Source organism: Dipodomys spectabilis, unplaced genomic scaffold, assembly GCF_019054845.1.
Source record: "Dipodomys spectabilis isolate Male_0828 unplaced genomic scaffold, ASM1905484v1 ptg000034l, whole genome shotgun sequence".
Taxonomy (NCBI): domain Eukaryota; kingdom Metazoa; phylum Chordata; class Mammalia; order Rodentia; family Heteromyidae; genus Dipodomys; species Dipodomys spectabilis.
The window spans coordinates 8,027,568-8,053,036 of NW_024870711.1; the positions used below are offsets into that span (position 1 = coordinate 8,027,568).

The window sequence follows — 25,469 nt, forward strand, 5'->3', positions numbered from 1 at the left end:
GGGGGGGGGGGGGGCGCGGGTCTATTCTGTCTTTGCAGGCACTTCCCAGTAATCCCTTCTCATCTTGTTTTGAGAAAAACACGAAGGCCTAAGCAATGTGTGCAAGGCTCCCTCTTCTCCCTCCCATTCAACTGGCTCTGCTCTGCTACAGGAAAGTGCTAGTTCTCGGTTTTTCTCATGATCCTGGTTCTTCAAGATTAAATTGTGATTTCTAGTAATAACATTACACGATTTCAGTAAAGCAACTTATGAAAGTTCTGTTAATTTTGAGATTTCATTCTACATGATAAAAATGTTGGATTCCTCCTTGCATTGAGCCTTGTGTAGGCCAGCCTTCACTGTGTAAGTCCAGTTCTAGCACAGGTGCTGCCCAAGCAAGCACTATTTACAGAATTTTGTTTTAGAAGTTGAAGCATCATTTGTGAAGTCAAAGTCCTCAGATTTCTGTTATAAATTAGTTGGGTTTTTTTTTTTTGTGGTGGTACTCAGGTTTGAACTCAGGGTTCTTGATTGCTATGTTGGCACCCTACCACTTGAGCCATGTCTTTTGGGATTTTAACATTCTTCACTTTTTGTTACTATTTTTTGTTTGTTGTTTTTGTAAGATAACTAGCTCATATTTTATTAAAATATTAACCATATTTTCACCTAGAAATATAGATGATAGTTTTCAGAGTAGGTTACCTGATGAGTAGAAAGCCTTTCTTGAGAGGTTAATGAAATGTTATGTGAAATGAAGAATACTAATGGCATTTTTTTTCTTAGATTCCAGTGCAACCGTGAAGACTGGCACTGCTCCCATCTACCGTCAACCGGTGCAGGGATAAAAGTCTTAGCATCTCCACTTGTATATGTATATGGGGTGTGCTTTATGCTAACTAAACACAAGCCTCAGGCATGGCTGAGTGCAGATGAGTGGCTTTGTCTTTTGTCTGTCCCTATATAGTGATCTGGGGGCCAGAGGTACCTGTACTCCCAACTCCGGAAGAGGCTGTGATGGAAAAATTCCTGGAGTCCTGGACTGTGAGGCCAACCTGGGCACATCTCACAGAAACAAAACAGTAACCCTCTAAAAGCCCGTCATTTGTATGCTGGCAGGTAAAAACAAGCGCAGAAGCTGGGCGCCAGTGGCTCACGTCTATAATCCTAGCTACTCAGGAGGCCAACATCTGAGGATCACAGTGGAAGCCAGCCTGGGCAGGAAAGCCCATGAGAGTCTTATCTCCAATAAACTACTCATAAAAAGCTGGAAGAGGCGCTGTGGCTCAGAGTGAAAGAGTGCTAGCCTTGAGCAGAAGATGCTCAGGGACAGTGCCCAGGCCCAGAGTTAAAGCCACAGGACCAGCAAAACAAAAAACCAGAAAGGTGCATCTAGAGAAGGAGCAGTTTAATTAAAAATCTTAAGCAAGTATAAAATGCTGGACGTACCTATTCAAAACCATCTTCTGAAGAGACATTAATGTTACAGGGTTTACTAGATTTTCTCCTTTGTAATACATACAGCCAGATTGTTTCTGGGAAGCAAGGTTTTTTAAAAGCTTCTCCTCAGAAGTACATTTCCTCTTATTGCAGGTTATTGCCAATGGTTTGTTTTCATGATCTCAAAAGACATAACAGCAATAATTGATTCAGAGATTGTATTTAACCTAGTTATCCTGTATTGATTTAAAGCCCATGTTTAAATGTACATTTGTGTGTACATATTTCACAAATTGTATAGCCATATCTTTATGCCCTTTCCCCAATGTTACAATTTCTGAAAATACTAGTTTCTAAGTACTAGCTGTTTCAGTATCTGGAAAGGAAATCAAGAGGGTTTTTGGCAAATGCAGGGAGACCATGTTGGGGGCAGGTACAGATCCAAATGGTGGAACCCCAGGTTCAGGAGATGACAGCAAGCTCATTGTGAGCCTTGAAGCATTCAGGGAGTGTACTTCTCATTTCCTTCCCAAGGGTAGACACAGTAGTAAATTACTGTCAAATGCAAACTATAGAAGCTCCAATCTAAAGGAGTGGTGGGCATGTGTATTCTCTTAAGCCAATTGGTACTGAAATGGGGAATGTGTTTGAACCTTAGAATAACTAGAGAAAGCTGCTAATTAGCATTTTAATATTGACCTTAGTGGAAAGACAAGAAATGGAAATGGGTTTTGTTGAAAACTTTGATAGTGTTCACTTCATGAGGCACTAGCTTTTTAAATCTTACTGAGCAGTTAAGATTTTCCAGACTGACCACCAACCAACTACAAGACAAACTGGTCATATGCACGCACGTGGGACACTTGGAGATTCATTGTATAGAATTGAGTTAAATGGTGGTCACAGCATTTGTGTGTCCTGTACTGAAGCAGGTCTCCCTAGAGGAGGGAGATAGAGGAAGACTTGCTAATTGCATGGGGTCGTGATCCTCTGTCTATCCCTTATATTGTGTGGGTGGTGCACATCTGGACTCGCGTTCTCCAAGGTCTGACAATGTTCCCTGGACCCCTACTTCGCGATTGTCTTGAAAGTCCAGGACCCATTTCTGTTTGTGTATTTGTGTTAGCTTGGGTTCTGACACAAGACTGAAAAGCTTATATCGTTGAGTGCAGCAGCAACAGCAACAGCAGCTCATTTTACCTATCTCTAGTAAGACAAGATAGGTAGCAAACACTTTGTGCTGACCTTGTATTGAAAGCATGTTACTCACAAAAGTACATATTTCATGGTTGAATGAAAGATATATATTTAAAGAGAGAAGGAAATTTCAAAGAAAATGGGAATTTATCAGTCAGCTGCTTAAGCTGGATCCCCAGACCTGTTGGAGAACAAAGACATCTTGCCTTCTACAAATAGGAATGGTTTGGCAGGAATTTGGAGAAACAACTTCCTCAGTGTCTTTATTAGTACAGATACTGTGGATTTTTTTAGGCAATGTTAATTTACTTCTTTTTGACCTAAAAACACAGCATTTTTTGTTCCTATAACAAATAATGAAGTATAGACACTGACATTGAGTGTCAAAAATCTGCCCAGGCTTACACTACTAGAGAGTTATAGAGCCAGAATTTTTAAGTGCTGCAAATATCTGTATTTATAAGCCCTTTGAAATAATCTTTTCCCAGTATAATGTTAGTCAGTGCCCTATGGAGTCATTGTTGTAATAAGACATGCATTCTGTAGAACAAGCCAGGGCATTCACAGGCATAACTGAAAAAGATGCACTGAATAGGTCAGGTTGACCCTCCCTAACCCAGAAACCTGAAACCTGAAATAAAGCTCTTTAGATCTAAAGCTGAGGGCCGTCACAGTAGAAAATTCCACACATGTGATACGAGTTGTCATAGCACACAGGTGCCTTCAGTCCATGTGTATAAGCTGTATGTAGACCATAAACCAGTTTCCTGTTTAGATCTGCAGAGCTTCTTCCTGTGTAACTGGTGTACTTTGCCTAACATCCCTCCTCACTTAATTTTTAAGAATTGCTTTAAACTAAGTGAACAGAATTAAAACTCACATTACAAAAGGAAGCAAAGGGTGCCTTCTAGATGAAGAGTCCTTGCTTGTTTTGGAATCTGTATAGGTCTCTGGTATATTGACTCAGTGCCATGTGGTGGTAATCTGAGTTTGGGTCATCTTGATGAAGTTGCCAAAGGGAATTTTAGGGCAGTTGGAAGCATGAGCACTTATGTAGCATGTGGCCTGTGCCACATTCACATTCAGGGTTGTATAAATTCAAGTGTGAAAAATGTACAAAAGTTTTTCTCCTGCTTTTGTGGGAGCAGGAGTGTAGGTAACGGGGTCTTGAACTCAGGGCCTTACACTCTAGGTTGGCTTTCTAGCTTATGGCTGGTACACTACCACTTGAGCCATGCCTCCAGTTTTTTTTCCAGTCTTGGGGCTTGAACTGGGGACCTGGGCACTGTCCCTGAGTTTCTTTTGCTCAAGGCTAGCACTTTACCACTTGAGCCACAGCACCACTTCTGGCTTTTTCTGTTCATGTGGTACTGAGGAATCAAACCCACAGCTTCATGCATGCTAGGCAAGCACTCTACCACTAAGCTACATTCCCAGGCCCTCCAGTTTTGTCTTTTGGTCTTTTTGGTTTTGTTTTGTTTTATAAGATATGTGGTTTGTTTTGCAAGTTGACATATGATAGTTGCCATATCTTCATTTGCAAGTTTATAATAGTTATAGTCCCTATTCTAGCTTTTAAGTTCTTGTAAATGGGTAATAGTTATTCTAGTTTTAGAGCTTCAGAAGAAAACTCAGTTGTCATCTATACTAACATGTATAATGATGAGTGAGGGTAATAGTCATCACACCCAACTGCTGTGACACCAGCTGTCAGGAAAGCATTCATCTCACCATTATATTCCATTTCCATTGGGCTACAATTGGTTTAATTGCTTTTTTTATTCATTCACTCATTCATCCATCCATCTATCTATCCATCTCCCCACTTCTCTCTCTTGCTGGTGCTGAGTTTGAGCCCAGAGCCTTTTACACTTTGGTCTACTGCCATGTGTAGTCTCATTCTCTAAGGTCAGCAGACTGTTGGCACTTGGCAGTCAATGACTTTTTCGTATGCGACCTTTGATACTATTGAACTGGAAGCTACATTAGCTTTTCTGTTTCTAACTGTGGCTCTCCCACTCACACTCTGTCTCATAGAAGCATTTGCTCCCCCATATTTTGGAGGAGGGACTGAAGAAGCTCATTGTGCCTATGTCTTGTAATAGAAAATTCAGTTTTTATCTCTGTTCTTTCTTAACGCTTTGAATGTTTTATCCAAGCTGGTGAATAATTTTGCCATTTTGACTAGTGAATAAATTTATTTCTTCAGGTGTGATTTTTTTTCAGCTATTGTTTTGTATTTTTAAAATTCCTATTTGGACATTTTTATCTTGATGTCATTTTAAAATTATATTCAGCCTATCTAAAATTAAACTTTGATCTCCCCTTTAGCTTCAGGCTTTTTTCAGGATGTTGCTGCTTCTCTTCATAATCCTCACTTTTTCCTATAAGGTTGTTTTGGTTTTTCTTTCTTTCTTTTTTTTTTTCAAACTCTTTTTTTTCCCCTGAGATTTGGCCAGCATAGGAAAGACCTTGATACAGATTTATAACTATCTGAATGGTTGTCTAGTCTACCTAGAACTGTTAATGGGGTTTTATACTTGTGAGTTTATATTTACAATTAAATGTTATTGCCACGTGATTATCTAAAGCAAGGAGTACAGTTGGTTTTAGATCAGGAGTGAGGAATGGCCAAGCCTCAGGCTGTGTAAGACTTTCATTTGGTATGAGACAGGACAGACATATGTTTTTCATGCGCTTCTTGTTGACCTTCTGTCTGTATTAATTTATCTTTTGTGGTTGGTCAAGGGGATTGAACTCAGGGCCTGTCCCTGAGCTCTTTTGCTCAAGGCTTGCACTCTACCACTTTGAGCCACAGCTCCACTTCTGGTTTTTGAGTGATTAGAGATAAGAGTCTCCTAGGAAATCTCTGCCTGAGCTAACTTCAGAGATCCTCAGATCTCAGCCTCCTGAGTAGCTAGAATTACAGACGACCGCCCCTGGCACCTAGCTTGCTTTTTTTTTTTTTAAATCATAAAAGATGTTATAGTGTTATGTAACTGTAACCCTTCTGTACTCTAACTTTATAATAACAAAAAAGTTAACATATTTACTTCCTGTTAAAGAGCTAATGGATGAGTCCTATGATTACTATACTTCGGAAATAAGCTTGAATGATGGCTGTCCTGAGACATTGAAAACTTCTTTTATTTTCCTGACAGAACAAAACCTATCGCAGTCTGTTGCCAGCATTCATACTTGGAGAAACTGTCAGATTTCAAGTTAGTGGAAATAAAGATGTGACTTTCTTCATTGTCTGCATTCACAATGCCCTCAAATTCTCTTGTCTATGGTTCCACTAACCACTAAAGTCTTGCATCCACCTGCCATCCCCACCCCTCAACCTGTGTGCTTCTTCTTTAGTGGGTAGTTATTTTCATGTCCAGTTTATTCTCCTAGTTTTTTATTTTTTAAAAAAAGAACCTATCTGTATGCGTATGTTAGCATTTACCCCCCTCCACTATACATAGAGGTCTGGTGCTTTTTATTCTTTTGTTTCTGCGTCTGGAGAAACCCCTGTGGTCAGTACTGGGAGGCCCTCGTCAGTGATTTGCATACTGCACAGGGCACCACTGTGGAAACTTGCCAAAATTCATTCTTGTCCCTGTCAATAGATTTTTGAGTCAATTTCCAGTCGTTGTCAATGACTAAGCTTGAGTTTACAACTTCTTGTGATTTTGGCCTATTTATTTGGGGATAGATTCCTAGAAGTGGATTATTGGGTCAAAGGGTAAAATATATCTGGCATATTATTTTTTTATTTTTTTTTTTTGGTCGGTTGTGGGGCTTGAACTCTGGGCCTGGGCCTGAGCTCTTCAGCTCAAGGCCAGTGCTCTACCACTTGAGCCACAACACCACTTCCAGTTTTCTGAGTGGTTTATTGGAGATAGGAGTCTCATGGACGTTCCTGCCGGGGCTGCCTTTGAACCGCTATCCTCAGATCTCAGCCTCCTGAGTAGCTAGGATTATAGGGGTGAGCCATCAGAGCCCAGCTTCTGGAATGTTATTTTTAAAAAGCCAAATTCCTGTTTGGATCATAGAGCATTTCCAACGGTGATAGCTAAGTTGTTTTAAATTATTAATCTATTGTCTTTCAAGTTCTGTAATTGGTAATTGGGAGTACATTGATGAAGGTTTGAAAGCGCAAAGGTGAATCCATTTTTATCAACTTCAGTTTTGGTTTGTTTTTTCTCACTCTGTAGTCCAGAGTGATCTCAGACTCAGATCCTCCTTCCTTTCTCAGCCTCCTAATTTTGGGATTAAAGGTATGTGTCACTTGGCTCAGCCAGCCTTGATTTTTTTTACATACTTATGCCACTCATTACTATAATGCTTTTTTTCTTCTCTTTTTCTTTCTTTCTTTTTTTTTTTTTTTTTTGTCAGTTGTGGAGCTTGAACTCTGGACCTGGGCACTGTCCCTGTGCTCTTCAGCTCAAGGCAAGTGCTCTACCACTTAAGCCACAGCGCTACTTCCAGTTTTCTAGTGGTTTATTTGACATAAGAGTCTTTCCTGCTTGGGCTGGCTTTGAACCGTGATCCTCAGTTCTCAGCCTCCTGAGTAGCTAGGATTACAGGCGTGAGCCACTGGTGCCCGGCTACCATAATTCTTAGTGGGGCTGTTTTTTGCATTGGGGCTCTCTTTTTCCATGGCTGTTGGTCTAAGTTGAGTTATTAATCTGAGTTCTCTGTGTCCTGGTTAGTCTTTGCCTATGTCCTTTCTTATGCATCCACAGAACTGTCAGACCTAGTGTTTTCAATGTCAGGTCATTTGTACCCCTTCTCTTCTCTGAAACCTTCCAAAACTCTTACCCACACAGAGTAAAGGCCTGTGTTCACTGACTACAGACCCTCCATCCTACCTCTTAGAATCTCTTACCCAGATTCTCCTTTTAGCTTCATGTTGTTGTTTTGTTTGTTTTTCTTGCCCCCTGCTTTTATACAGTACTCGGAAAACTTATTTGAAAATCTTCATCACTGTGGACAGGAAGGACTTCTTTCCCCTCTGATGTGATGCCACTTTTGTATGTGTTTTTCATATGGAAGTGAATTGTGTATGAATAGGTCACTTAGCACCTTCAGGCAAATCTTTTAAATTGCATTTTCACCTGGCAACAAGCCAGATAGTATAAGCCCTTCTGTGGGTGATGTCAGCTTTCCCTATGGTAGAATATTCAGTAGTACTGCCTTTATTGCTATGCTATGACCCACATGTAGACAATCATTTCTATGAGTGAACAGAATTTGGAGATAGCGAGCTTTAAGTTTGCTATTTTGTCTTAACAGCTTTATGGAGATAGCATTGAAATGCCTTAAAATTCACTTATTTTAAATGTAAAATTCAGTGCTTTTTTTTTTGAAAGGAAGATACAGAGTTGTACAGTCATCACCACAATCCAGTGTTGGAATAGGTCCATTACCCCCAAAGATTCCTGTGTCTATTTGTGTTACCTCCATCCCCATCCCTACTCCAGGCCACCAGTAATCTCTCTCTAAATGGACTTGCCTCTTCTTGATGGGAGATTTCACATCATAAATAGGATCACATGATGACAATCTTTTGCCCACTTGGACTGTGGCTGCTCTCCAGAGTGGTGCTCTTGAGTCTGCCTGCCAGCCACAGCCTCCTGTTCTGACATCTGTCAGTACAGGTACACATCCATGTACAGCTTCCTCTGCTTCTTTGTACAGACTGTCTACTTTCCTGACCCTCCTAATCTGTTTCAGTTTGATATTAGTCTTAAAACCAAATCATAGCTAGTATCAGTGGCTCACGCCTGTAATCCTAGCTACTCAGGAGGCTGAGCTCTGAGGATCGTGGTTTGAAGGGAGCCCAGTCAGGAAAGTCCATGAGACTCATTATTAATATCTCAATTGACCACTCAAAAGCCGAAAGTGGCACTGTGGCTCAAAATGGTAGAGTGCTAGTCTTGAGCAAAATAGCTCACAGACAGCGCTCAGGCTCTGAGTACAAGCGCCCCCCCCCCCCCCCACACACACACAAAAGGCACCAGCAGTGTAACATAAAAGGTAGCTGGGCGCTGGTGGCTCACGCCTGTAATCTTAGCTGCTCAGGAGGCTGAGCTCTGAGGATTGTGGTTCAAAGCCAGCCCAGGCAGAAAAGTCCACATGAGACTCTCATCTCCAATAAACCACTAGAAACCCGGATGTGGTGCTGTGGCTGAAGTGGTAGAGCACTCACCTTGAGCTCAAGAGATTAAGGACAGTGCCCAAGCCCAGAGTTCAAGCCCCATGACCAACAAAAAACAAAACAACTCCCCCTCCCCAAGGTACACCTAGAAGTTATATCCATTTATTTAATAGCATCATTACAAACCCACACCAAGCAGGTAGGTTTAGTGACATGGCTGAGTTTGCCCTACAAGTCGGTCATACAAGAAAATAGCACTTTTTCCTGCCCTCGTTAGTCCCAACTTACCACTGCCTTTTGTTCCCCTGGCTTCAGGATAGGACTCTAACATTTGTTTTTGGCTGTAACTTCACATTTACAAACTATGGGTTCCTTGTCAGTTGTTAACTTTACTTAGAACTCAGTTTCAGCCCATTGCTTTTCTGTAATGTTGCTGAATGGTTCCAAGAACCAAACGGTGTTTATCAGAGATGAGCCTGGAACCCAGTCTTTCCCACCATTTCCTGTCCTAGTAGGTGATGTCATGATCCAGATTACAGTTATTATGTGGATAAATGTAGGTATTTATCATATACATTCACTCAAGCAAAAAAATAAACACAAGGCTGCTCATTATGGTATAGTTGTTCAAAAGTAAACATCTGGAATCTTTGTTCTCAGATGACTAGTTTGATGAGTATAGAATATTATATATTGTACAAGAGTACAAGAGTCATGAGGTGTATTGAGATACATAGCTTATTCTGTGTGTGTGTGTATGTCTATGTGTGCTCACATATACCCCTACTAGTGATTGAACTCAGGACCTCATGCTCTTGCTTAGCTTTTTCACTCAAAGCTGGCTCTCTACCACTTGAAGCCACATTTTTTCACTTTCAATTCTTTGCTGTTTAATTGGCAATAAGAGTCTCTAGGATCTGTCTATCTTTGCTGGCTCTGAACCAAAATCCTCAGATCCTAGCCTCCTGATTAGCTAAGATAATAGGCCTGAGCCACTTTCTTTCTTTTCTTGCCATGTTCCCCTAAAATACTAGCATTTTCTTTAAAAAAGGAAAAAAAAACTAGTCCAAAAGATATGTTCTCAATAAAATAGTCTATGGCTAAATAAATTTCAGTGAGAATATATTGTACTATGTTTTGTCATTGGAGAGTCACAAGAGTTGTTCACTTTCAATAGCCTCTGAAGTCTTGCAGCAACATTTTCTTGTTTACCAGTAAATATTTAAAAGAACTTGTAATATTCTCATTAGTGTCTCATGGAAGACTTGCAAATGCTCTTTTTAAAAAACCTTTCTATTCCATGGATAGAACTGAGTTATTAAAATTAAAGAGGATATAGTCGTGAACATCATTTAGTTTTTTAGTTAATACTTCTCAGTGAAAGAATGATATGCACCTTTAATCTTGAAAAATAGGCTGATTACTTCACAGCTGGAATTGTTAGAAAGCTTGTTTCGTATTGATTCTGTTGACTTTCATCTCCCTTTGGAATAATCTTTTCAATGAGACAAGTCCTTAAATATGCAGCTTCTCTTCTATTAGATCTGTCTATTTTGACTGCCTTCTTTCTTTTCTTTCTTTTTTTTTTTTGGTCATTTGTGGGGCCTGAACTCTAGGCCTGGGCATTGTCCCTCAGCTCTTCAACTGTAGACTAGCGCTCTACCACTTGAGCCTCAGCCCCACTTCCAGCTTTTTCTGCTTATGTGGTGCTGAGGAATAGAACTGAGGGCTTCATGCTTGCAAGGCAAGTACTCTACCACTGCGCCACCTTTCCAGCCCCAACTGTCTTCTTTCTATCCATTCCATTCTTGTTTTTCTAAGGTGACATTAAAAACTAAGAATGGCAGATGTGCTATAATAATTTGTGCAGGTCTTATAAGCCAGTGTCAGTATGTGTGGCTGTGGTTCTGCCATCCGTCCTTGTCCTCTGTTGCTGGCATTTTGAAGCTTGGTTTTTTACAGGAAAACGAAGGCTAGGACTCCCAGAGAGCACTGAGGTAGTAAGAGGACCCAGTCACCTAGGGCTTCTCTCATTCCCTGCCTGGCCTGTCCTCCCAAATCATGAAGCAGCAGATTTGCAGCGCATACATCCTCTAAAACTTGTGCATCTTCATCACATTCATAAACCCTGCAATGCCAGGGGTACATTTCCTAGGAATATTTTGTTTTGATTATTTATAGGATTGGGGGAACTGCCTAAGCTTTCTATCTTACAATAATGTTTTATTAGGAAGAGATTTTTGCCTCTTGCCTGAAAACTATTTGAACCTTTCTAGGTAGTGAAATCTGCTTGAGCTTATAACCCGGTTATAAGCTGGAAGATATGTAGATTGCAAAGTAGTCTGTTTCTGAAAGTTGAACAGTGACAGATAAGCCAGTCTTCTGTGGACATCGGTGTTCCACTTCAGTGCTCCAAGCAGGTTTGTTGTTGTTGTTGTTTTATGCAGTGGGTTCATTTCACCAACACTTGAGTGACACACAAGCAGAATTAGGCAAGGCACTGTGCTAGACTGGAAACCTTAGGACAGCCTCTAACATCCATTGGAGCAGCCTGATCAGTGACTCTTTAAGGAGGGTCTTGACTGATGTGGGGTGTGTGCTCAGCAGCCTCCTCCAATATATTGTTATTTATTATTAATGCCATAATAACATAATGACAATAACAACATCATTGTTACTTATATATAATATATATTATCTGTATAATACTCCTGGCCTTTTATATATGTATATGTAATATACATATATACACATACATACATGCATATGCATAATGACCAGACAGCATAAAACATGACTTAAATGAGAAATAAATTTAAGCCTAAGATCCAGTGTTTGAAAGAAAAATTAACAAGAAACCAAATAGAATTTTTTGAGTTCTAAAGAGAGATTTGAGCAAATCCAGATACTTGATGGTACTGGTTTTTCTTACTCCAAAATCCTTTGAAATGTTATAGCTTTTTAGTTTCTTACTCTTTGACTTATTCATGCAAAACATTTTTTAAGCTGTTTGTTGTACCTTGTAGTGGATTCTTGAGAATACCATAGTAAAAAAGAGATAGTCCCTGTTCCCTGTGCCCCTCACCAGTGAAGCAGGGAGTTGCAATAAGGAAGCAGGCATGGGGTAAGTGCTGAGAAGGGAATGCCCCACAAGAAGAGCAAACCAAACTTCTGGGACTTGCCCATGGGCCTCTCACCTGTGGTACAGTGTGACTGAAAGACAGCTCAGGACAGGGGAGGTGCAGCAGCCAAAGGTTCTCAGAATGGAAAGGCGTATCCAGAGAAGGGTGAAGAACCTATGCTGCTGTACCCAAAGGGACGAAAAGGTTTTGTAAGCAAGTGGAGACAGAGAAAGGGATCTGATTGAACCACAGTAGATTTCTCCCCTTTACTTTTAGGATAGCAAATTATTCAGAATTAGGATAACAGTAATTTTAGACTGACTACCTAAGAAGAGATGAAGATGCGAATGGATGATAGCAATAGTCAACTTTAGACTAAAATAGTATTCAAGTAAGAGTCAGGACAATGGTTGCAGAAAGAAAAAAAATGATGGTGAACAAATGGATTTGAAGTGACTATGACAGCTAACATCAGTATTTGAATATGAAAGATGGCACCAGAATTCCTCCTGGGTTCCTGACAGGCGGATACGGTGCTGTGCTGCTTGCTACAGGGACAGAGGATTCTTCCTTGGTTGCTGGTAGAACTTAGAAAAGGAGTGTCAAGATGGGTATGAGAAAGCTCATCAAAGATAGAAGTAACTCCTCTGTTAATTGTAGTTAATTCAATTTAATTGATAATTTCCTGGCAGAAGAAAATTAAATGGGGACGGGAAGGATAGGTTTAAAAGTTGCTGTCAGGTGGCAGCACCAGACCAGACACGCTGATTGTTACCAAGTGGAGTATCACCATGGGAAAGATCGAAACTGCATAGGGAACATTTGCAGATTGCCAAGCAGTTTGTTTCTTTACATGAGAGACAATCTTTGTGTTCAGGTATCTCTGTATTTAACATATAAACCTACCTATTTGAAATAGAATACTTTCAGGACCAGGAAGGCTAATATGATTTCACAAAATATTGAATTTATAACTCATTATAAATGTAGAGATGATTGAGGTTTCAGGAATTTAAACAATCCATAAACCTGCCTGTTCTTCCTTAAAGGGGCCTGGGATCTCGAGGAGTTCTGTTGTGCAGTCAAGGAGAATAGGATACGCTGAGTTACTGGGTGAAATGTCTAGACTTGGATTCTCAGAGTTTAGTAATGTATACTTAAAGTTATTTCATATTCCATTTACTTCACAGTGGTATTTTTCAATTTATATATTGTGGTACTGAGGATTTAACTCAGTGCTTTGGACTTGCTAGACAACTACTCTTACCACTTGAATTATTTATTTCTCCAGCCCTTTTTTGTATTGGCTTGATAGATGTGTGTGCACGTGCATGTGTGTGTGCACATGTGCACCAGTTCTGAGGCTTGAACTCAGGGCCAAGGTGCTGTCTCTGAGCTTTTTTGCTCAAGGCTAGCAGTCTATCACTTGGTCACATCTCCACTTCCCACTTTTTGGAAGTTAATTAGGGATATGAATCTCATGGACTTTTCTGCCTGGACTGGCTTCAAACTGCAGTCCTCAGATCTCAGCCTCTTGAATGATTAGGATTACAGGTGTAAGCCACTGGCTTTCTTTTTTTGGGGGGGTCAATCCTGGGGCTTGAACTCTGGGCCTGGTCGCTGTCCCTCAGCTCTTCAGCTCAAGGCTAGCACTCTACCATTTGAGTCACAGCACCACTTCCGGCTTTTTCTGCTTATATAGTGCTGAGTAATCGAATGCAGGGCCTTATGCATGAAGGAGAGCACTCTACCACTGAGCCACCTTCCCAGCCCCCACTGGGTTATTTTTAAGGTAGGGTCTGACTTTTTTTTTTTTGGTCTGTCATGGGTCCTGAACTCTGGGCCTAGGCGCTGTCTCTCAGCTATTCAGCTCAAGGCTGGCACTCTACCACTTGAGAGACAACACCACTTGCAGCTTTTTCTGCTTATGTGGTGCTAAGGAATCGAACCCAGGGCCTCATGCATGCAAGGCAAGCACCTGGCCTGCCTCGGTTCTGATCTTCCTACTTATACTTCCTCTGTAGCTGCATAACAGTCACACACTACCACCCATCTGCTGGTTGAGATGTGTATCTCAAACATGCCTGAGCCACAAGCTGGGGCTGGCCTGGAACCGCAATCTCCTGATCTCCACCTCCTACGTACTTAGAATTACAGGACTGAGCCATTGCACTTAGCCCAGTGACATTTATTCTATGAAGCCACTAAAATAAATAAGGGATTATTTATACTAGAAATACTTACTAAAACCTCTAATATTTGGTAGATAGATAATCCTTAAAGTAGGTCTGGGATGTGGAACATTGGGAAGTACTAGCTTCATAGAATATTAAACACAGGGGGTCTTTTATATATGGATCCAGTACCTAAAGCTTTATATATTGTGTTTTGTAGTAGCTTCATACCTAGGAAAAATAGCTGCCACCGTTTGTTAAATATGTACTATGCCTTAAATGTTTACATGATCTTACCTAAACTTTACAGCAATCATTAGAGGAAAGGAACTGTCCCTATTTTGCAACTTGGAAGTTGAAGCCTAAACAAGTTAAGCCGTTTAGCCATGCCTTCCTCCCAGAATCCAGGGTTGCTGTAAATCATTGTGTCAAATCCTCTTCCAAGAAGGGAATGCCAGTCTCCCTTTGTCTTCAGTCTCCCCAGCATTTACTTTCTTGCCAAGTGCTAAGTGAAAAAATTAACTAAAACGGAGAGATAACTAGTGAGACTGGGCTTCTCCTGTTTCTTAGGTGTCTGTGTTTTCTGTTGGGAATTTCCCAGGCATATCCTCTGCACCTTTTTCCTTTTGAGATTTTCTACCTAATTGTTACATTGGCCACATGATTTATTTTGCCATAACTTCAGAAGGTAAAAACGGACAACAGAGTTTGTTGGGCTTTGCAAAGTTTTTCTCAGCTTTTGTTGTGAATGCTAATACAGATTGTAAAGTGAGTGTGTTTCCACATTGAAAGAGAGGTAATATCTGGGTTAGAGCAGTACCTGCAGATGCTCAGATTATTCCTGACAGTGTGTCACCCTATTACTTACTACCTGAGGGTTTTAGAAAGAACTCATCAGTTCTCTTTATTTCCTTTTTAGGTTTGCCTGCAATGAAATTTCATTCTTTACACTTAAAAGACATCCTTTCTGAACTGCTGTGAATAAATTTGGAATGATACTGTATATTTTCAACTAATGGAGAATTAGCCGTGTCTTGAACAAGGATTGCTGCACTGGACAACTTCAGAACCTTATTCACAATGTCATCAAACAGGAGTCAGAATCCCCATGGACTGAAGCAGATTGGCCTTGACCAGATTTGGGACGACCTCAGAGCTGGAATCCAGCAAGTATATACCAGACAAAGTATGGCGAAGTCTAGATATATGGAACTGTACACGTATCCTCCTGCTGCTGTGATTAGTTTTAGAATTTTGATTGTTTCCTAATATAAATCTGAGTTACTAGTAATTTTAATCATGTTTTTTCTCTCTGTTGACCCTGTGATAGAATCAACAAGTTCATGTTTAGCTTTGTGTTTTTTTAGCAGAGGTAAAATTGGCTGGTTAGTAATCCAAGGCAGAACTGGTCAGTAGAGTGAGCGCTAAGTACATGTGGCTGTTTACATTTAAACAGCTGCCTCTTTATATCCATGGGTTCTGCAGTCATACATTCAATAACCACAGAGGGAAATCTCTTCACTGAGCATACTTAGATTTTTGTCACTCCCTAAATGGTACAATGTAACAACTTTACATAGCATTTATTTTTTTTTGTTTTTTGTTTTTTTTTTGGGGGGGGGGGGAGGGTCCGGTTGAGGGGCCTGAACTCGGCCTGGGCGCTATCCCTCAGCTCTTCAGCTCAAGGCTAGCACTCTACCACTTGAGCCACAGCGCCACTTCCAGCTTTTTTCTTTTTGCTTATGTGGTGCTGAGGAATCGAACCTAGGGCCTCAGGCATACAAGGCAAACGCTCTACCACTGAGCCACCTTCCCAGCCCCTTTACATAGCATTTATATTAGGCATTTTACGTAATAGATATGTGTGTGTCGCTTGCAGATATTACATCTTTTTTATGATGAATTGGAGAATCACCAGATTTTTGTATTGAGAGGGACTAATACTCCTTGGACACTGAGGAATGACTAATTTAAAAATTCAGTTCCTAAGCCAGGTACCAGTGGCTCATGCCTGTAATCCTAACTACTCAGGAGTCTAAGACTTGAGGATCATGGTTCAAAGCCAGCCCGGGCAGGAAAGTCCTTGAGACTCTTACTCTAATAAACCACTAGAAGACCAGAAGTAGCAGTGTGGCTCAAGTGGTAGAGCGCTCGCCTTGAGCTGAAGAGCGCAGGGACAGTGCCCAAGCCCAGAGTTCAAGCTCCATGACTGACAAAAAAAAATTCAGTTCCTTAGTGTGAACTATATATTTTAAGTGCTCTGGAGTCAGATGATAGGACATTTCTGTCATTGTAGAAGTTCAGTAGGTTACAGTGGAGTAAATTAAGTTTTTGACTGCATTTGTGTTACAGAAAAGAGTTTTAAGTAGTTGTATTAGAAACAATATGGTCCACAAAGCCTAAAATATGTATAGGCCCTTAACAGGAAAGTTTGTTGACCTAGAGCAAATGTTTTACTCTCAGGGTCCTGTGTTATAAATGCAGTATTAATACAGGATTTCTCCTCATTTGGTCCACCATGGTCTATTGTGTGCTCCGAAGCCAGGGAGGATTGAGTGATTTCATTGCTGCTGTTACACACTCAGAGGCACACCATTTGAAGTTGTAGAGTTTCTTGGTTCCATACAAATATAAAACTGAGATTAAACTAAAGGATCTATGGCTCAAGCAGTAGAGCAACAGCCATGAGTAAAAAAGCTGAGCAAAGAGTTTGAGGCCCTGAGTTCAAGTTGCAGAACCAGCACAAAAAATAGTAATAAAATAAAACTGAAAGTAAAGCTAAGCTAGCTTAGTAGAGAACAGATTAAAGCTAAGATAACTTCATACAGAAGAAGGTGTTACTAATTCTAGGACTTCAGAATCTATAGTTTAATGGAAATTTAAGTTGAAAGACATAGTACAGGGATAATCAAATAAAGTTACATCATAGTCCATCATGCCCTCAAATTTATAAATATTTTGTTGTTGAGTATTAGTGGCTGTTTTATTAATAAGGTACTTATAAGATTAATTTATATGGTTTATAAATTCTACTTTATATGAAACCCTAAAGTTTATGCATACTCATGTATGTAAATATATTTTGTACTGTATAATACTTAAAAATAACAGCTTTATTAAAAGAAGATTCACAACTGATAAAACTTATCCACTTAAAAGGTACACAATGCCAGGTGGTAGCTCACTCCTGTAATCCTGGCTACTCAGGAGACTGAGATCAAGGAACTTGGTTCAAAGCCAGCCTGGGCAGGAAAGTCCGTGAGACTCTTGTCTCCAATTAACCACCAAAAACCAGACGTAGCACTGGGGCTCAAGTGGTTAAGCACTCACCTTGAGCTGAAGAGCCAAGGGACAGCATCCAGGCCCAGAGTTCAAGCCCCACAACCAACTAAAAAAAAGGGGGACCATGTAGCTAGGCACCAATGGCACATGCCTAAAATCCTAACTACTCATAAGGCTCAGATCAGAGGATTGAGGTTCAAAGCCAGTTCAAACAGGAACATCCATGAGACTCTTATCTCCAGAGAGTTAACCACCATAAAAGCCAGAAGTGGAGCTATGGCTCAAGCGGTATAGTACAGTAATTTTCAGTATATTTGCAGTTATATAATCATTACTGTCTAACTTTAGGATGTTTTTATTACCCCCCAAAAGATACCCTTGTACCAATTAGCAAGGGAATTTCCATGTTCATTCCCCTCACCACAATTCCTGGCAACCACTAACCTAGTTTCTGTTTGAATTTGCAGACAGAATTGAAAAATAGGAGGTTTCATGTCGGTTACTTTCATTTAGTATGTTCTCAAGCTTCCTCATTGGAAAAATGTATCAAAACTTCATTGTGACTTCATTGTATGGATATATTACATTTTGCTCATCCATCCCTCAGTAATACCTCTGAGTTGTTTTCCCTTATTGGCTGTTAAGATTACTGTTGGGAGGCTGGGTGCTGGTGACTCATGGCTGTAAATCCTAGCTTCTCAGGAGGCTGAGATCTGAGGATCATGGTTTGAAGCCAGCCCACGCAGGAAAGTCTATTAGACTCTTAACTCCAAATAACCACCAGGAGAAAAAAAAAGTAAACCTAGAAGTGGAGCTGGGGCTCAAGAATACTGTTAAAACATGGTGCACTAGTCAAGTGGCTGGAAAATTCTCCCTTCTCTTGGATAAATGCCTAAGGTTTGGAATTGCTGAGTCAGGGACACTTTTAATAAAGATGGAGTCTGCCAAGTGTGGATCGTCTTCCCTCAGGGTTCTGGCCAGCTGGATATAACTGGTTTTGATTTTTTTTCTTTTGTAAATTTTGTTAGCAAGTAGACTTGAAAGCTCTGGTTTTAGTGTTGAATCTTGACACTTGTTGGGATCATAGGAAACTTCATTGCTGATTAGTCTGTGCAGAATTTTTGTTTAGAGACAGTGTCAGGATCTTATCATGTAGCCCAGGCTGAACTACCACTTCCTATCCTACTGCCTCACCCTACTGAGTGCTAGGTTATAGGCATGTGCCACTGCTCCTGGCCCTGGGAAATTTGTTAATATATAATTTCTCACTAAATCAGCTTAGTCCTTTTTCTGTTTTTGGGTGTAGAGACTTTGTGTTCTAGCAGATACTACTGAGTTCTTTTATTCTACAAGGAACTATGCTGTGTATCTAGTCATACATACAACTTCAGTGTTTTAGTACTGCCACTCAAATTGGATATTCCTTTTTCTTTCCATTCTTATCTGAGAAGGCAACAACTTCATGTATTAAAATTGGAGACTCTAGGGGCTGGGAAGGTGGCTCAGTGGTAGAGTGCTTGTCTAGCGTGCATGAGGCCCTGGGTTCAATTTCTCCGTATCACATAAGCAGAAAAAGCCAGAAGTGGCACTGTGGCTCAAGTGGTAGAGTGATAGCCTTGAGCTGAAGAGCTGAGGGACAGTGCCCAGGCCCAGAATTCAAGCCCCATGACTAACAACAAAAAAAAAAAAAATGGAGAATCTAACCAAGTGGAAAATCTAATTCTTCAGTATTTCTAAAATAGTAGCTACTCTTTGAGTCCTATACATCAGACACTGTGCTAGAAGCCATGCACCTCTCACATAAGGCCTATTAGCATGAGAGTTAGTGGTATAACCTTCATCTATTGATGTTGGAAAATCTTCAGTAATGAGTCTTGAGTATTTTCTAGAGAAACAGCATACTTCTACTTGCAAAACAAATGTTCCTAGAGCATTTAGGGACCTCTCACAATTGTTTTTGTTATAACAGGAAGAGGGTTATTAAACATTTTTCTTGATTTTTTTTTTTTTTCAACTCAAAATGGTAAGAGAGAAAGGAGTGGAGAAAAGGGAGAAAATAGCCCAAAGCATCTATAAAACAAAAGATGGGCTTTCATTAACTTTGTTTCTAGCCTCTCCTCAAAACTCAGAGGGTTTTCTTCTAAAGAGCCTTAAATCCTCGCACCTGTCTTGTCCATTCAGCACTTCCTACCAGCATTCGCCTCTAGTTTTCTATCATATCTTATGCACATACAGTTACAATTCAATATAGTAGATGTATGTTCAATGTAGGTAGGTGAATAACAATAGTTCCTTTGTGAACTTGAAATGAGTACAGAATTTCCCCCTCCCCCCCCCCCCGCGCCCCTTTTTGAAATTGTGGGGCTTGATGTTATCCCTAAACTACTTTGAGCCACATCTCCACTTCTGGTTTTCTGGTGGAAGGTAAGAGTCTTGGGCTTTCCTTCCTGGGCTGGCTTTGAACCGTGATCCTCAGATCTCAGCCTTCTGAGTAGCTAGGATTACAGGCATGAGCCACCAGCACCCGGCTGAAATCTCTTGTCTTTTTATGGATACCATTCTATTTCATGTGATATACTGGGTCCAGAAAATAAATAGCTAAGTGAAGAGGGCTCAAAGGGGTGCAGGGAAGTGTGGGCCCTGCCTTGCTTGGCAAAGCATCAGGCCCATCTGTTTTTGCGCATTATGTCAAGCAGTCATGTACCTTAGAGCTATAATTTTAGTTTCTCTTCAAATTATTTAAACTTCCATGTCAAGGGAACTCCCTCTCACTCACTTAGAGGATAAAAGTATCCAAAAATTATTTTTGCTGGGTTCCAGTGGCTCACATGTGGAACCCTAACTATTCAGGATTGAAATTCAAAGCCAGCAGGGCAAAAAAAAAGTCCATGAGACTCTATCTCCAATTAACTAGCAAAACAAAGGTGGGTTAGAAGTGTGGTCAGGTGGTGGAGTGGAACCTGTGAACAGGCAAGTGCAAGGCACTAGGTTCAAGCCTCCAGAACCACAGCCAACCAGCTCACCGCCAGCATCAGTAGCTAGAGTCACAGGTATTTCTCTATAGCTCAACATTTGCAGAGAAACCACTAGTGTGTTCTCTGTACTGCTACTCTGTTTACTTAGAGTTTCAGAAAGAAAAGCACAATTTGGCAAGAACAGGTTTTAGATCTCAAAGTCAGGTGCAATAACTAAAAAAACCCGCTGTTAGTCTTGATCCACATTTCAGTAAAGGCCTTTCAATGTAGAAGAGAAAGACTTCACCATTCAGAAATTGGGTTTTCTTTCCATCCTTATTAAACCGAGAGCAACATTTCATTGTTCAATATTATTACATGTGTAAACTGGGATTAAAGAAATCACAGGAAACATCTTCAATCTTCAGCTGTTCCCTCCAGGACATCAGTTCTTCTTTTTTAGACAGGCATGGCGCTACTTCAGAGGTCATATAAGAGGGAAGTGAAGATTATAGCTACACAAAAAGATAAATGAGGTAGAGAAATGAAAGCTTTACCCAGATTTGCTATTGCACCTCCATATAGACCGTCTTCATAACTACTTGGTCAAAGTCTCACTAAGGAGTCTTTCTTTTAATGTGAACCTGTGGTAGCAGACATGCCCTGCCGTGAATTTCTCTTCAACAGAGTAGGTACAGACAATGAAACTTGATCACCTGAGGCTCTCCAATCCCTGCCTGGGTTTATGTCTTCTGTTTTTCTTTTTCCTGAATACATTGTCATGAACTTTGAACTTTCTGTTTTGTCTCCACATAGTGCTATGAATGAAAGTCATTTCTTCAGTCTATTTTTCTAAAGACCCCTTTTCCCCACCAATGCTATAATGGTCTCATTCATTTTTCCTAGCCTTGCCTTCACATCTCATAGTAAGTTGTAGCACAGTGTATTCTATATACAGTCCTCTGTTCTTATGTACTGTGGTTTGTGATGACTTAGAGGTAAGGGCACTTTTTATCCAGCCAGTGGGCTGAGCTCTTGCCTGCCTGCAGCACACACTGTGCAGACAACATGTCAGGACTTGCTGATACCAGCTGTTGCTGCGCACCTGCCAAGTTCAGTCACATCATGACTGCTGTTGTTATCCGCTCTCGGTTCCCTTGGCCTTTTCAGCTGTAGGCACTCTGGGTGTAGTTTTCTAGGTGACAGATTTCCTACTTCTGCCTGCCTGATGCCAACCTATTTCCTTTGAAGAAAAATCAGACCTCATAAAAAAGCGGATCAAGTAGTAGGAATAACAGATGATGATGATTTGGAATAGCATCTACCCAACAAACATATTTGAATCTTAGATCTTTTACTCTTCAACTTTGCTCATCTATGCAAACTACCATTTTCATCTGTATACATTCATCCATACTTTTAAAATAAGGCTGTAAAGAACATAACTAGTAAATAATCATGCTCCAGTGGCTCATAGTTGTAGCCACTCAGGACACTGAGATGTAGAGGAATGTGATTCAAGGCCAACTTGGTCAAAAAAGTTTACTAGACTCCCAACTCCAACCAGCAAAAAAGCAGGACTGGAGAAGTGGCTCAAATGGTAGAGTGCTATGTTAGTAAGCATACATATGCTTAGTAACACATACATACACATATATACTAAGGGTCACTGATTTATTTATTTTTAATTTTGCTTAGTCTGCAGCATGCCTCTTCGCACACACACACAAAAAAAAAGACTGAGAAATTGTGCATCCATTTTAGAACAAGAGCCCACATAAGTTACTGTGGCAGTAATCTTGTTTCTCTTCTGATTCTTCCTCCTGTTGCCTGGTTCACAGAAGGTGCCCTCAGTGCAGGACAGCTCCAACAGGGACCCTGTCACATCAGCTTGTCCCAACCAAGCACAAAAAACAATGCACTTCTAGTATGACAGGGAAGTGGTAGGGACTGCCCCAGAGGCTGAACTGCGCTCGGCTCTGACAAGGATCCACCAGCTTAAAAAGCATGACCCACGTCCTGTGTGACATGACCCTGGCAGACCTCTAGGAGACCGTCATCACCACTCAGCCTTTCAGGTTGGCTTTCCCTGGCCAAAACATTCAAGAATTATAATGAAGTCCATTGCAGTTGAAGGAAAAAGGGGAAGAAACGAAGCATAGAAAAAGAATTAAAATATTGAATGCAAAGGATGATGGAGGCTAATTTATATAGCATTACAAAACAGCCTTGTTATAAAATCAAACTATCCCATTAGAGACTATCACATTCAACTTTTTTAAGTGGTAATTATGTTTTAGTAGTTTTCCGTATACATATCAAGACATAGAATTATGATTAAAAAGAGAGACCAGAGATACTTGGGGAAAATTCTAACCAAAAGATAGGTATAAACCGCATCAATATGAAATACAATAGGATGCTAAAGCAGGATTGTTAGGAATAAATACAACTACCTCCTAATGGTAAAAGTCCCAAGTCATCAGGAACATAATTCCAAATTTAAATTGATATTGTCTTGAAATATAGGAGAGGTGCTACCAAATTATTGAAGAAATTGACAAGACCATTATTGGGCCAGTGAAGTACAGTAATAATTTCTCAATCATAAACAGACAAGTCAATAACTATAAAAGATTTGAAAACTGTTTGACTAGCTGTCTCTGAGGAGTCTACCCAACAGCTAGAGAATGGCATTCCTCTGGCCCCTATGGGGCACTTGAGCACTTCCTCTCCTGCCCAGCATGGGAAAAATCTCACCAGTGGTTTCATTCCAATATCTTCAACATACGGTAAAACTTGCAGCTCTGTGTGATTTTCTTTTTCTGGGTAGAAAGGGGAGTGTTCAAGTTTCAAAATCACCTTGGAAGTCTGAAAGAGGGGTGTCATAAAAGCAGCTTTTCTTTTGCTGAGAAAAAATAAACATTACTACAGAACTATTTAAATGTCTTATTCACAGTAAAGCTTAAGGGTAGATAGAATTTTTTACTGTTATGACTGTCTGATATCTGCCTCTCCTTACCATTGGGTAGCCGTTATATGTAATATAAGGTAATCTGATGGCCTTATTCAGTCTTTGTTTCTATTCATCTAAGATTTTTCCATGTGGATTATTGGACCTTTACGGTGGCACTATGTAACTAATTTTAAAATCTATAAATGGGGCTAGGAATGTGGCTTAGTGGTAGAGTGCTTGCCTAGCCTGCATGAAGTCCTGGGTTCGATTCCTTGGTACCACATAAGCAGAAAAGGCCAGAATTGGCGCTGTAGCTCAAGTGGTAGAGTGCTAGCCTTGAGCAAAAGAAGCTTAAGGACAGTGCCCAGACCCTGAGTTCAAGCCCCAGGACTGGCAAAAAAAAAAAAAAAAAAAAAGTTGTAAATGAATTTGCACTTTAATCTTGAAACAAGCATTTATAAAAGCAAAAGCGTTTGCTACTTAGATGTAATGGGGAGTGAGACAGGAGTAATTGCAAGTTAATTTTAACTATTTTGTACCTAGTAGCTTTATGGTGCATTCACTTGAGATAACGACTCCAATTCAGTATGTAAAAAGGAGTTAGAAATATTCATTGTTGCCTTAAAAAAAAAGCAACACCCTCGGTGTCCTTTTGTTTTCTTCTTAAAATTTCAGTAGATAAATGGATATTGGGATACAAGAACTTACTGTAACAAATAAGCTAGTTGATTTATGAAGCATATAAATTGACATAGAGTTCTACTTTTAGAGTTGATCTTACATGAAGAACAGAGGACGCGGCTGGCAGGTCTTCTGTATTTGGTGGGCCTCACCTATCTTACCCACCCAAGAACCATCGTCTAAGAAAGTAGAGTCACTAGATTGACATGACCATGTTGTCTCCAAGCTCAAAAGGATAAAAACTACAAATAGGTGCCACTCTTTTGAGACTTTAATTCCCATGCAGGAGGTGTTTTTTGCCTGTTGGTTTTGTTTTGTTGTCTCTTCATCTATTTCTCCCTACTGTTGCCGTGTTATGTACTGAAATAAATCTTTGCTATAACTTGAGTAGAGCTAAGTATCTACATATGCAGTATACTCAGCAAATAGGCATTAGAAATTTTTTTTTAAAGAAAAGAGTAAGCATTAAGGCAGTGCACTTGCACAGAGTTTGAAATGGGCAGTTTTCTACAAGTAGAAGAACTTACAGTGTGGAAAGGTGGAGTAGCTAATTAACTCGAGATGTATAAAGCATTGGTCATCTGAGCAGAAAAAGTGCAGTGTTCCCTGAAGAAGTCAGCTCTCACTGTGCAGACAGTAGTTAACTTGACAGCGGGGAGGATTACCTGAAGCTGACACAAAGCAGCACAAGCCCTCAGAGAACATTAGGATAAACTTAATGATGATAAATTAAGAATTTCCTTCTTTCCCTATGGTTTCCACCAGAACAGGTTATATCACAAGTAAGATAGTTGGGGGATCTCATTAATGGAAAGATGTTCCCAATTAACTTCAGGTCCAAAAGAGAGCTTTGTTATTCAATGAGTAGCAGAAACACTTCTGTGTGTATAGCCTTTTCAAAATGTGGGTCGTTTTTTTTTTAATGAAAAATTACATATTGCAAAATGTACAGATCTTCAGTGTACAATTTGAATATATGGGGGCAGGCAGACTAGGGGTTCAATACAGGATCTCACACTTTGACAGTCCTGTAAATTTCACTGTAATCTAAGTACAGAAAGTTCCCTTGAGTTGCCGTTGGTCAGTCTTAACTAAGAAGAAATCACTTTCCCAATTTCTGTTACCATAGTTTTACTATTGTGGAACATCATGTAAAGAGAATAATAATGTGTCTGATTTTTTTCATTCACTATGTTTATGAGATTCATTCATTATGTGCATACCAGTTCACTTTTTAAAATTACTTTTTCGAAGTGATGATGTTTGGTGCTCCTGTCACTAATTTCTGGGCATGGTTTTGTTCATTGTGCAGGAAATGAGCAGACAGTGATCCAAACAATTGAAATTGTATTGAAAGCATGATGAATCACAGAACATATGTGGATGAGGTCAAATGCAACGAAAACATTGGTGCACTGTTACTAGCGGTGTTGCCTCTTTGCAGAATAAATCTGACAAGTATCATAAAGATATGCTGGTAACTCGTACCTGTGTTGCAAGAGGACATGTTAATAATGTGTGCAACTTTCTGAAAAA

At 40.1% G+C, this 25,469-nt stretch overlaps 1 protein-coding gene across 4 annotated transcripts in view; it reads left to right on the plus strand.

Moving 5' to 3' along the window:
• Cul1 (cullin 1) overlaps window positions 1-25,469 on the plus strand; it is a 76,549-nt gene that overhangs the window by 11,110 nt on the left and 39,970 nt on the right. For 2 of the 4 annotated variants that reach the window (XM_042677156.1, XM_042677153.1), the window contains exon 2: window positions 14,980-15,280. In XM_042677156.1, the coding sequence (XP_042533090.1) occupies window positions 15,141-15,280 (140 nt within the window). In that variant the 5' untranslated portion in view covers window positions 14,980-15,140. Of the gene's footprint in view, window positions 1-1,079; window positions 1,099-14,977; window positions 15,281-25,469 lie in introns of those variants that run through there. The other 2 variants (XM_042677155.1, XM_042677154.1) reach the window with 2 other exon arrangements.